Raw genomic sequence first — 13,139 nt, 5'->3', positions numbered from 1 at the left:
TCTATCTGTTTGTGTGCAACGAAGAACCTAGATAACCGCTGGACCCATCTAATCTATATACTTTATGATGCCCCTAAGAAGTTCTTTAATATTTTGGAAAGATATAGACTAGGTACCTAGAATTTAGTGAACCGCATGTTCAATGGTTTAATACTAAATCTATATTTAATTGAAATCATTTTAATTCCCTAAACAGCATGACGACTATTTTATTGATGCCTAATTATCTGAAAAATTGAAATACGAAATTTTCTTAGATGGTATTCTTGTAACTTATGCTTGCAATAATTTTTCGGAAAATGTGACTTTTCAACACGTAAAATTTAGACATTTATGGACGCAAATATAGAATTAAAAGTAAAATTTAATTTTCTTTTGATCAATTATCCTATATAATAGCTGACCTACATGTATTTATCATATTTTACATAAAAAAAAAGATTAAAGATACCGTACTCCTAGTATATACCCAAACTAGTTAAATGCACTTCATGCAACTATCCCTTTAAACACAGACGAAAAAAAGGCACATTACATATTTTATATATAGGGGAATTTCTGATTAATGTCAAAAAATGATATAAAATTAATTAAAACAAAAATATTATTAACTAAAACACTAAAAAATTGAAAAATATATCACTATTAACAAGTAAACCCTTGTGCAATACAAAAAACAACATAAATCATGAAAAATTATTTTCGGAGGGCTAAATTCGGCATGATGCGCATTACTCCAAAAATGCCGCGTACAACTTTCTATTTTAAAGAATGTCGTCTTTGAAACAGCGGCATATGGGATAGGGAAAATTTATGACATAAATTCAACCAAAAATTCTTTCTAGGTATCTATATAGGAATAAGACTTGGACGATGAAATGATGATAAACAATTCTACCCCTTTTGTAGCTCAAATTTGTTAATTAAAACATCGGCATTTGGTGATTGGGAAAATTTATGATATAAATTGGAGAAATAACACTATATTCTGGGATCTCAAAACTTCGAAAGATAACAACTTGGATGCTAAATTGTAAGACATGTTGATTCCCATTGATGATAAACAGCATTACTACTTTTATAGATTAAAATTATCGTTGAAAAGATTTAATTTTTCAGCTAAGTTTGAACAATCCAATCAAGATTTAAAAGGACTCTCCACAGAAAAATCAACTTTGGATTTTTGAAAATCTAACCTGAAATTATTATTCTCTGTTCAATTTTAGGCATTTTTTGTTTTTGTGGCATCGCGATCGAAGCCCTTTGAAATTTTTTACCTCCTTTAAGTGAATCCTCCCGCCATTTAATTTGTGCTGCTTTAGTGATTTTTAGCTTCTATTTTTGCCGCCGTTGCCGCATTCATCGCCCTTCTCCGCCGCTACTCCGCTGTTCATCGCTTTTTAATACATGCTCCCCTCTCCCTTGTTCAGAAATTAAATGGAGGCTGGGGGTGTTGTGTATAGCAACGTACGCAATGTATAGCGGAGTAGCGGCGGAGAAGGGCGATGAATGCGGCAACTGCGGCAAAAGAGGGATAATCCTAGTTTAGGAGTGGACATACCCGGTATCATGAAAATTAAACCCCCCCCCGGGGGTATGCATCTATTTTGACACCCGGTGAGTATCAAAATGGATACCCCCCGTATGCGTCATTTTTGACCCCCCGGTAAATGTTAAAATGGACACCCCCCTATATATCAATATGTAGGGGGGTGTCCGTTTAGACATATACCGGGTGTCAAAACCGACACATGCAGGGGGGGGGGGGTCAAGTCTATTGAGGTCATTACTCGCGCGAATTTCCTCTAGACTAATAAACATCTTTGACCCCAATTCTATTTCAAAGAGGGGAAAGGGTTGGTTAGGATTGGTTAATACCTTGTTAAGCACTAGATAGAAGTAGCAGGAGGCTCTGATCACATATAAAAGATGATTAAAATGATAAAAGTATAGGATAAAATAGTTTGGCCTTTGTTTATAAGTGTTTGTTATGTGTTTTTAATGCCTGTATGGTCATATTGTAATTTGGCAAGTCTAAGTTTCCTTAAAACTTGGAGACATCTATGTGTGAATTTTTAAACTAAACAAATATTTTAACTTTTTCTTGATTTTACTCCCAATAGATGTAAGTCCCTAGATAGAGAATTAATACAGACCAATAGGTGAATAAAAAAAACGTGATTTTTAACATTTTTTTGACTATACTTTTAAAGTAATGTAATGGCTATAGAATAACGGCCTTTTTTGCTGTTTTCAACGTTGTTTTAACGTTAAAATTGTCAAATTTAATGCTATTTTTAAGCTAATTTAATAGGTACAGATAAAAACCAGTTTTGAGAGAGTTTATAATGCTGTTTTCTTATCGTTTTTAGTGCCTTTTTTACGAAAGCGATAACTTTTTTCGTATTGCTTTGATGTTAATAAAATTTTTTGTGTGTACTAGAAACTACTTAAACTAACTATGTTTAAAATTTCATTGATTTACGATGAAAAACTACCGAGTTAGGGCCATTCAAAGGGGGATCGTGATTTGAGGAGATATTTTTAGTGTCATTTAGTACCTACGGACAAACATCGCATAATTAAAGGATTTTAAAGTTAAAAATCGAGCACAAAGCATAACATAGCGGCGATTCTCATTTGTTTGCGGAATCTACACAAAAATTTTCAGACTCCTATCTTTATTTTAAGTGGGTTTTTTTGCAAAAAAAAGTTAACGTTAATTTTGTTGAAATTTAATTGATACGAAATTTAAACGTAAATAACCTACGGACAAACATCGCATAATTAAAGGGTTTTAAAGTTAAAAATCGAGCACGAAGCATAAAAGAGCGGCGATTCTAATTTGTTTAAGGAATCTACACAAAAATTTTCAGACTCCTATCTTTATTTTAATTGGTTTTTTTTGCAAGAAAAGTTAACGTTAAAAATGACTTCGCAACCAATAATATCCGCTAGATTAGAATCGGTTCTCAGCCATACTGAAATGCATCATATTACAGACAATTTTCTCTTAATTAATAAACCTGTAATGAATAAGGCTAATTATATTAACAGGACTAATTGGTACCCAAACTTTTATAACCATTAGTAACCATTGGACTGTAAGTTATATTTGGTACCCAAAGTTTTATAACCATTAGTAAACATTGAACTTTAAATTACATTGGGTGACCAAAAGTATTATAACAATTTGTAAACATTGGACTGTATATTACACTTGGTACCCAAAGTTTTATAACCATTAGTAAACATTTCACTGTAAACTACACCTGGTACCCAAAGTTTTATAACTGATATCTTTACACCTAGTCTCATACAGGACTTACTCTAAATACTGGATTTTAAAGAAATATATAAAAGTTTCCTATAAAAAAGTTAAAAGAATTGTATTTAAACTTGTAAAAAAAAGAAAGGGATAATCCTAGTTTAGAAGTGGACATACCTGGTATCCCCCCCTCCCTATCCTGATTTTTTACATCACCACCCGTCAAAAAAAAGATTTTTGTGCTTCGCTACTTATGGATGTTGTCATCCTTGTTTTTAATTTTGTTTATCCAATAAAGATATTTGATAAAGATTGTTTGTGTGTGTGTGTGTGTTTGTGTGTGTAAGTGTGCGTGTGTGTGTGTGTCTATGTATGTGTGTATATGATATAGATTTACTAATGGATCTAAAGGGATAAGACAATGGCCGTTAAATTGATGTTCGTACCCATTGATGAAAGACAAAATTACCCCTTGTGTTGATGAAAATTATTGGGTGAAAAATTTGGATAACCATTAATAATTTAAGAGTACTCAAAGTTTTTTGTTGTTATATAATTTTGGGTACCAGTATAATTTAGAGTCCAAAGTCCGGGATTTAAAACTTTGGACAGTAAATTGATGTACGTACCCATTGATGATAGACAAAAATAATATCTTCTGTAGATGTAAATTATTGGTTGGTTAGTTTAGACACTAATATCAGATACTTAAAAGAATCAACCAATGAAAATTTAACAAGAGTACCCAAAGTTTTTTACTAACCTTGTTATATAATTTTGGGTACCAAAGTCCCGATATTTGATGATTGAATAGTCCTATTGAAATAAAATTATTTTACTTTTATTTAAAGGGATTAGATAAACCTTATCATAAAGAGGATGTCTGTTTGTTTGTTTGTCTGTCTGTACCAAAGGATCTCGCTGAACCGATCGGGTTCTCCTTAACAGGGCCGCTACTCATAGGGTTTTTAACTATTTTGGGGGAGAGGCCTCTAGGGGCGTGGCCGCTAGTATAAGATAAATTGATGTACATCCCTTATAATAATAAACAAAATGATCCCTTTTGGTTGAAATATGTGTTTCATTACTGCTAACCAACCAATTAGAATGTAATAAAAGGACAAAGCCCAATCTGTCCTACTTTTGATTCCTGTGACGTCATAAAAATGAGATATTATCCACCTCTTTTTAAGGGTTTTCTTTCCCACTTCTCCTCTCATCTCCCTCATTTTTATGACGTCATAGGAATCGAAAGTAGGAAAGATTGGGCTTCGTCTAATAAAAGTTTTTTGAGCACATAAATAAAGGAGTATGTATCTAAAACTTTGGGCACCAGTTTAATTTACAGTCCAATGTCCCCTCCCTCCCTGTTTATGATACGGATATACAAAATCATGATAACCGGTGGACCAATTTGTTTTTTTAAATTAAAAAATTTAGATAATCATTTCTTATTTATATAAAAGTAAGGATTTGTGTATGTCTAGGTGTACCAAAGGATCTCGCTAACCACTGAACCGTTATAGTTCTTATTTACAGTGTAGCTTCTCATAGGTCCTGGGAAGGTTTACAACTATTTTGTGTAAGGGTACCACGCACCACTCTTAAAAAAAACATTTTATTTTCCAAATTCATCTTTTTAAAACTAAAATTCAAATAGGGGGGAGGGTCAATTTCCCCATCCATCTCAAGTGCCCTTAGAGGCAAAGTCGCTAGTTTATTATAAATTAAAAAGATAAAGTAAAATCTTTTTTTTTGGAGGGGGGGAGGATATGTGTATTTTTTTATTATGTTATTATGTTATGTTTTGTTATGAACCTTCCCAGGACCTATGAGAAGCTACACTGTAAAGGAGAAGGATATCGGTTCAGCGGTTATCAAGATCCTTCGGTACACAAAGACAGATATACACTGATTTTGTTACTTTTATATAAAGATTTGTTAATTAAGAAAATACTGTTCATAGTTATTTCACGTATCGTATTATTAACGGCTTTCCGCGGATATAGAATGTACAATTATAAGATTAAAACTAGTTTTTTTTAGCCCCGTGGTGCCAAAGGCACCGGCTAAAAAAACTGGTTTTAACTAAAAAAACTAGTTTTAATCTTATGATTGTACATTTCTATATTCGTAGAAAACTGGATATAATACGATGCTAGACATAGTTTTTTCGTATTGATGAGAACCGGTTCATATCCACCGGATTCGAATGAATACGAGAAAAATCTTTATTGAATAAAAAACCCAATAGGTCCACTGGTTATTGCAGTTTTATAAACAGGGAGGGAGGGGATATTGGACTGTTAATTATACTAGTGCCCAAAGTTTTAAATACATACTCCCTTATTTTTGTATTCAAAAACTTTTGGTATTTTTATAGAAATTGTTTTTAAACAAGGATGATAACATCCATAAAAGCGAAGCTCTGAAACGGTAGGACAAACGGACATTAACACTTGTATAATGTCAGAACTGAATAATCAGAATGCGAATGTATAAGAGTCAAAGCAAAATTGTTAGTAAATTTGTTGAAAAACTGCTTGATACAGGATAATGATTATGGACATACTTACATTTTTAGGACTTGATTATAGAGTTGCTTCGCTTATAATATTGTACTTTGTTGTTCCAGGAATCAGTATACCAAAAATCAGACCAATCGGATAATTAGGACACATACAAATTTGTTGTTAAAAATGTAAAAAAAATTAACATGTTTAAAATGGACGTACGGACATTCTGGTAATGATTATAGAGTTGCTACGCTTTCTAACTAGTACCTAACTATTACAGGAATCACCATGCAAAATTTGAAATCGATAGGACAATTCTAACATGCCTAAATTAACGGAAAAAGATTTTTAAAAAAGTAAAAAAAAATCAACACGTTTAAAATGGATGTACGGACATTTTGGTAATGATTATAGAGTTGCTACGCTTTCTAAATCATACCTAACTACTCAAGGAATCACCATGCAAAATTTGAAATCGATAGGACAATTCTAACATGTCTAAATTAACAAAAAAAGCTATCCGTGACGGACGGACGGACCGACCCTAATTATAGAAAAGCTTCGCTTTTAAAAATACTCAAAACCAACCCAAAGCTTCAATGAAAGAAACCAAATTGGTCCACTGATCCTTGCATAGAAAAAAAGTAGGTATATATAGGGATAAGACAATGTAAAATAAATTAATGTACATGATTCACAAAATTAACCCTTCTTTAGATTACGATTAGTGGTTTAAACTTTGAAAACTCAACTTAATATAAACCAACCAAACAAAATTCTCTCAGGTCCCCAAAATTCTTATAAACATTATTAAAAAAAACTTTGGGGACAAGTGTAATAAACAATCCATTGTCTCATCTCTCTCTGAGAAAAAGAAAGACAGTTAGACATCCTGTTACTTTAATATAAGAATTAATTGCACCAGTAGAAATAGAGAGAGAGGGACAATTGGCTGTTTATTACACTAGTCCCCAAAGTTTTATAATAACATTTTCCTATGACATTAACAAAATTAAGATAGATGGTCAAACATTTACCCCCCCCCGGTATGCATCTATTATGACACCCTGTATGCATCAATTTGGACACCCCGTATGCATCAATTTGGACCCAGTATGTATCAATTTGGTCACCCCAATTTTTTTGCTTTATTGCAAATAGCTTGCCTCTTTTGTGTCCATCACATGACAAGCGAAGGAGATGGTCCATTTTATTGAGCAGTCTAATCATCTCATAACTCCATTGAGGATGAAGCCTCAGCTATTCCAGGCCAAATTTCAGGCCCTATATATTAGTAACAAAATCTCCCACTAGGAGTCTCAATTTTTAAATAAAACAAGGCACAAACCTACAAACTTTCATCAATGTTAGGTAAAAAAATGACATTTTCTACACCACACACATATTAGAAAACAATTTTATTATACAATAAAGTCAGTTTAATACAAAACAACATATGGATAGTAGCAGTTGTCTAACTATATACCTCCTTATAAATAGAATATCACCTTGTCATTCAACCCTTTCCCCTCTTTGAAATAGAATTGGGGTTAAAGATGAATCTCAGTCTAGAGGAAATTCGCGCGAGGAACGACCCCAATGGACACTGGGATTATATGGGGGGGGGGTATCCATTTTGTCACTTACCGGGTGTCCAAATTGTTGCATACCGGGGGGGGGGGGGGGGCTATATGTTTGACCCTTTATCTTTTTACCCCGTATCTTTCATTATATACCCTGTATGCTATATTTTTGACCCACTATGTATTGTTCATTACCCATTTGTCTGTTTTAAGCAAAAAAAAATTGGGGTGACCAAATTAATATATACCGGGTCAAAATTGATGCATACCGGGTGTCAAAATAGATGCATACGGGGGGGGGGGGGTATTTGTTTGACCATCTATCTTAATTTTGTTGGTGTCCAAATTGATGCATACGGGGTGTCAAAATTGTTGCATACCGGGGGGGGGGGGGGGTATATGTTTGACCCTTTATCTTTTTACCCCCTATCTTTAATTTTGTACCCTGTATGCTTTATTTTTGACCCACTATGTATTGTTCATTACCCATTTGTCTGTTTTAAGCAAAAAAAATTGGGGTGACCAAATTAATATATACCGGGTCAAAATTGATGCATACCGGGGGGGGGGGGGGGTTATATGTTTGACCCTTTATCTTTTTACCCCCTATCTTTAATTTTGTACCCTGTATGCTTTATTTTTGATCCACTATGTATTGTTCATTACCCATTTGTCTGTTTTAAGCAAAAAAAATTGGGGTGACCAAATTAATATATACCGGGTCAAAATTGATGCATACCGGGTGTCAAAATAGATGCATACCCCCGGGGGGGGGTTTAATTTTCATGATACCGGGTATCTCCACTCCTAAACTAGGATGCTGCCGGCAAAAGATGGTTATATTTGGCGGAGGCGAACACAAAATGGAGGCGGCAGGATTGTCCAGTCAAGGAAGAGGATAAATCGTAGAGCGGCCGGTTGCTATGGAGCAAATGTTCTTTAGCGGCAAACATATATTGAGTGGAGGAAAGTGTAGTATATATTGTTATAGCGGCAGTACAAATAGGCGGCGGACAAAATTTTCAAAGGGCTTCGATCGCGATGCCACAAAAACAAAAAATGCCTAAAATTGAACAGAGAATAATAGTTTCAGGTTAGATTTTAAAAAATCCAAAGTTGATTTTTCTGTGGAGAGTCCTTTTAACATATATATAAGAACCTAAAGTTTTTAAGCTAAGGAATTATAAAAAAAACGTCAATCTTTTAGGAAAATATTTTACTCCATAAATCAACCTACCAGATAGAAAAATTGGTTCAACTCGGACGGGATTCTACAGAGTTGAGCTAGATTTTTTTTGGTGGGGGGGGGGGGGGAATTGACTTGGAAGTTTTTGTCCCAAATTAATTCGCACCAAACCTCATATCAGCTGATCTTGTCTCAGTTAGATCGATCAAAACAATAATATTACAAAATATTTTAACAAAAATAGGACAAAAATACAAAATTAAATTGTATATGTAAATTTATGTATGTTTTATTATTAAAAATAATTTTAATGTTAAAAATATGTTTATTTTATTTAGATCTTTTTATGACTTTTCGAAAAATTGTTAGAATTTATTTTATTACGTACTTTTTTGCACGTACCTTTTACTTAACTTTTGCAAAATAGGGAGGGGGAAAAAGGACTGTAAATTATAAAGAAAGTTTTTTAAATTAATTTCTCGGCATTTGTTCCCTTTATAGTTTTGGGTAGTTTTATTAATTCTAGGTTTGGGATGTGATACATACTTTTCCAACATCAATAATTTATATCCACGTACTATTTTAAAGGGGCTCATTTTGTACAACAGCGCATATGGGATGTACTGTTGGTCAATTTATCTAGGAAAGTTAAATGGCATGTTATAATATATATCTAGGAAGTTAATTTTATTATTAAAATGTGGAGGAAAATGTTTTTCTTGTTTTGTGTTGGGGGATTGCCATGGCCCATCTCCCAACAAAATGTTTTAAGTCCGTTATTATTATTTCTGTATTAAATACATAAAACTGAAAAGTACATTATTAGAAGTTGATTAGAACCAATTCTTACCCATACTGAAAAATCATGTATAGCATCATATCATAAACAATTTTCCACGGATTTTTAATTAAATCATAAAAATTATACCTATCAGTTTTAATCTTGTAATTTTCCATTTTAGATTCGCTGAAAGCTGTATATAATACGACGCGTTAAATAATAATTTACATATTTGTAATATTTTGCCCTTGGTAGATCTAAAAATTAGGCCGATTTTATTATATTTTGATATGGATAGTGTCCAAACCTTTAAATAATTACTATTTACAGAAGAGTTGTCTAAACTGACCAAGCTTATTTTGATTGATTTACTTCAGTAAGAAGAGAGAAACCTAAAAATGGGCAAGAAACGAAAAAATGTTGCTGAGTTACCTGAAAATTTAGATAACCCAGGGAGGGAGATGACATTGAGCTGTTTATTACACTAATTACCAAAGTTTTATAATAGCGTTTTCTTTTTCTTTGGCTTAACAACTAGGGGAATTTTATTTAAGTTTGACGGTTGATTCATGAAGTTTAGTATCCACGGCTTCCAACCACTAATTGTAATCTACTCAAGGGATAATTTTGTATATAATCATGTGGGGATGTTAATCAATTTATCGGCCCAATGTCCTATTTCTTAAGATCCATGGGATATCCTAACACGCAAATGTGAAGAATTGGCGGCAGAGAGATGGGCACAGATGGCCAGAATTTTAGAATTTGGAGCATGAAATCCGCCAGTTAAAAGAAAACTGTACATGTCCGAAGGACACTGCCGGTAACTTCAGAATTGTTCCTTTGTTGGCGATGAGAAAAATATTTGAATTCCTATCTTTTGATGATTTGAAGGAATTGAGATGTGTTTCTTCTTGGTTCTTCACAACTGTATCAGATGAATTTAAATCAGGGATCATGTTACTAATAGACTTAGCGGATACCACTTGTTACTAATTGACTAAGCAATATCCCCCCTTTATTTTCTGATGATATTAGATTTTTTATAAATCTAAATTATTCTTTAGCTAAGTTGGGGGGGGGGGGGGCGGGGTAAGTTTGACACTCTTGCGTAAACAGTGATTATAGGCTTTGTCTGTGGAGTGAGAGGATAGATTATTTAACAAAAAAGTTTATTTTTGGGATGTAGTTTTCCTATTTTAAAAAAGATTTTGATTTGGCCTCCAGGTTGCCTCTGGATAGGTAAAGATGAAAAAAAAATTTTTTTTTTGAAGAGTTAGAGTTCAACATTTAAAGCAAAATATGCATCTTTTATCTTCAAATATGTAAATAACATTTAAATAGATGCATATTTTATAATTTGACTTCTAACTCTTCATAAATAAATTTTTTTTCACTGTTACCTGTCCAGAGACAACCTGGAGGCCTGCAGTACCTGAACCTGGATCCTGATTTCAAAATTTTCTTCAAATTAGTTAAAACCATCTATAAAGAAGCTAGGTACTTTTGTCAAATAAGTTTTGTTCTTACTTGAAATTTTTTTTTTACCTGTCCAGAATCCACCTGGAGGCCTGCAGCACCTGAACCTGGAGGCCAAATCCAAAATTTTTTAAAAATAAGAAAACTACATCCCTAAAGGAAACATAATTGTGAAATAATCTATCCTCTCACTCCAAAGACAAAGCCTATAATCACTGTTTACGCTAAATGATATTGAATTGCGATATGGTTGCACAAATTGTAAAATGCATTACATGATACTAAAGACAATGCTCTAAGTCTAATAGTAACATGATCCCAAATCAGTGTTTGGAACCTACCATATCAAAATGCACTCACTAGTGTCAGACGCCTGCTCGGATACTGAAAAGAAGTGGATACTGCAAGTTCCAAAAGAAATTGATGAAATTATTATACCTGGAGTTGAGCTTGCCTTTAATTTGGAAATGTGTGATAGTACGGGTGAAGACATGGGAAAACCTGATGCAGATTTTGTTCAGGAAATTCAAAAGTACAAGAATAATATTACTGGTATCAAAGTTGCATTGTGTCATGACAGTTATGATTATCTTCTAAAAGAAGATTTTTATTTTAAACATTTGGAAAAGATTGACATAGAGCTGGTGGAGTGTAAAAGCGAACGCTGTCAAAATGAACATATGAATTTTGTGAGGGAAGCCTGCATTAATTTTATTTCAAGATATGCCAATCAACTTCAACATTTGGAAATTACTGATTTGCATGATTGGGATTTTGATCCTGCAACCAACAGTAATGACCTACCCCATCTACCTAATATGAAATCTTTATCTCTTCAAAGATCTGGTGACCGGCAAGCTTCATTTGTAATGGAATCGGTTAATTTTGAAAATGTAACAAAATTAGTTTTGTATTCATTTTACACGCCCAACATTGATATTGAACATCTGAACATAAGGAACCTCTCAGATTTGAGTTTATGTGATGTTGATGAGCACTGGTCTGCAAGGTTATTGAAAAATAACTCAAGTACACTTACAACATTGAATATTGGTTTTGGTCTTATGGTCATGGATGAATATGAAATTGATTTCAAGGACATAAAATTTTCCAAACTGAAGCACCTACGCATCGGAGAAATGTATGAAACTGACGCTTTAGCACTAATTGAAAACTCAAAGAATTCTTTAGAAGAAATTTATCTATATGGCTGTCCTGGTAGATATATACATAAGAAACTAGAATCTGTGAGGAAACTTCAGCTCCCTTGCTTGAAGAAAGTTCATCTGGATATTCTTGTTCGTTTTCTATCGTTTAAATTTATATTTTCTTTAATTAGTGCTTGTAATGACAATACTATTATTCTCAAAGAAAATAAAGAAATCAACCGAAGATCTCTTCTGGCAGAACTTTATCTATGCAATATAACAAAATGATTTTTCTTGTGTTATTTCCACTAATATATGCTTTTCAAAATCAACTTGATGGTACATGCTTAAACCATGTGCTTGCAATAGGAGCAGTATCTATATTTCCTGAAGAAAAATGCCTTATATGTTCAGCGGTTATCTAGATCTCCAGCTTCAGATAGACAGACATCGTTCTACATTGTTTTATTGATTAGTTTTGCTCTTAAACTTTTGTCTAAGTATTAATTTTTTCAGATATTGTGCTAGTTATAAAAGCAAAGGAGGTTGAATATTTACTGGGTTTCTTAGGTTAATAATATGGACAGTCAGGTTCAGGTGGAAGGAAGACTTCTGGATATCATCACTGAAGACTGGAGAAAGGTTAGATTTGATAAAAAGCATAAAAATGTCTGTCTTTTACTTTATCTTGGTGTAAAGTTGTAAACCCCACTCAAGATCCTATATGACGGTTGATTATTGATTTTGAATATTGTATGCAGATAAGTATCAAATAACTATTGGATACTCCCCAATTCTTCAAATGGGATGGAAGGGGTCATGAAAAAAGCCTTAAATCATCTAGCAGAAAGCTTCCTTAAATTTGAGGTTAGCGTGATCATAATGTCTAAACATACAAAAACTAAACTCTTTATATAACAGAATTATGTTGAATTATAAAGATGTTTATATTTTAGGAGAAGTTAAGCTTCGAAGACATCGCGGTACCCCTGTCCGAACTTCCTCCCCCGGAATCTGATTCCGCCACGCCCACCGAGACTGTCCGACAGCTGGACAGCAAGTGGCTGGACCTTAACCTGACCCACCTGGCGGAAGCGTTAAATCCGGGAAATAATCATTAAAAAATCCACCAAAATAATATAAAAAAATCTTCCGAACATTTTGTGAAAAAAGTTAAA

The 13,139-nt window shown here is 33.3% G+C and overlaps 1 protein-coding gene across 1 annotated transcript; it reads left to right on the top strand.

The window, feature by feature from the left end:
* Positions 1 to 12,451: 12,451 nt before the first annotated feature.
* On the top strand, positions 12,452 to 13,096 carry LOC145325927 (anaphase-promoting complex subunit 13). Its single transcript, XM_080168951.1, has 2 exons — positions 12,452 to 12,603; positions 12,918 to 13,096. Exons 1-2 carry the CDS (start codon positions 12,541 to 12,543, stop codon positions 13,080 to 13,082), a joined length of 228 nt encoding a protein of 75 aa, XP_080025077.1. The 5' UTR covers positions 12,452 to 12,540; the 3' UTR covers positions 13,083 to 13,096.
* Positions 13,097 to 13,139: the final 43 nt, after the last annotated feature.

Source organism: Acartia tonsa, chromosome 1 (assembly GCF_053477335.1).
Source record: "Acartia tonsa isolate MP-2025a chromosome 1, ASM5347733v1, whole genome shotgun sequence".
NCBI classification, from domain to species: Eukaryota; Metazoa; Arthropoda; class Copepoda; order Calanoida; family Acartiidae; genus Acartia; species Acartia tonsa.
Note: the sequence above shows the minus strand (reverse complement) of the source record. Positions and strands in the feature narration are given on the sequence as shown.

Bases quoted from the DNA above. Each gene is read 5' to 3' on its own strand.
- LOC145325927 (XM_080168951.1), top strand. From the start codon at position 12,541: ATGGACAGTCAGGTTCAGGTGGAAGGAAGACTTCTGGATATCATCACT. The intron at 12,604-12,917 runs GTTAGATTTGAT...TTTATATTTTAG, and splicing joins TCACTGAAGACTGGAGAAAG to GAGAAGTTAAGCTTCGAAGA.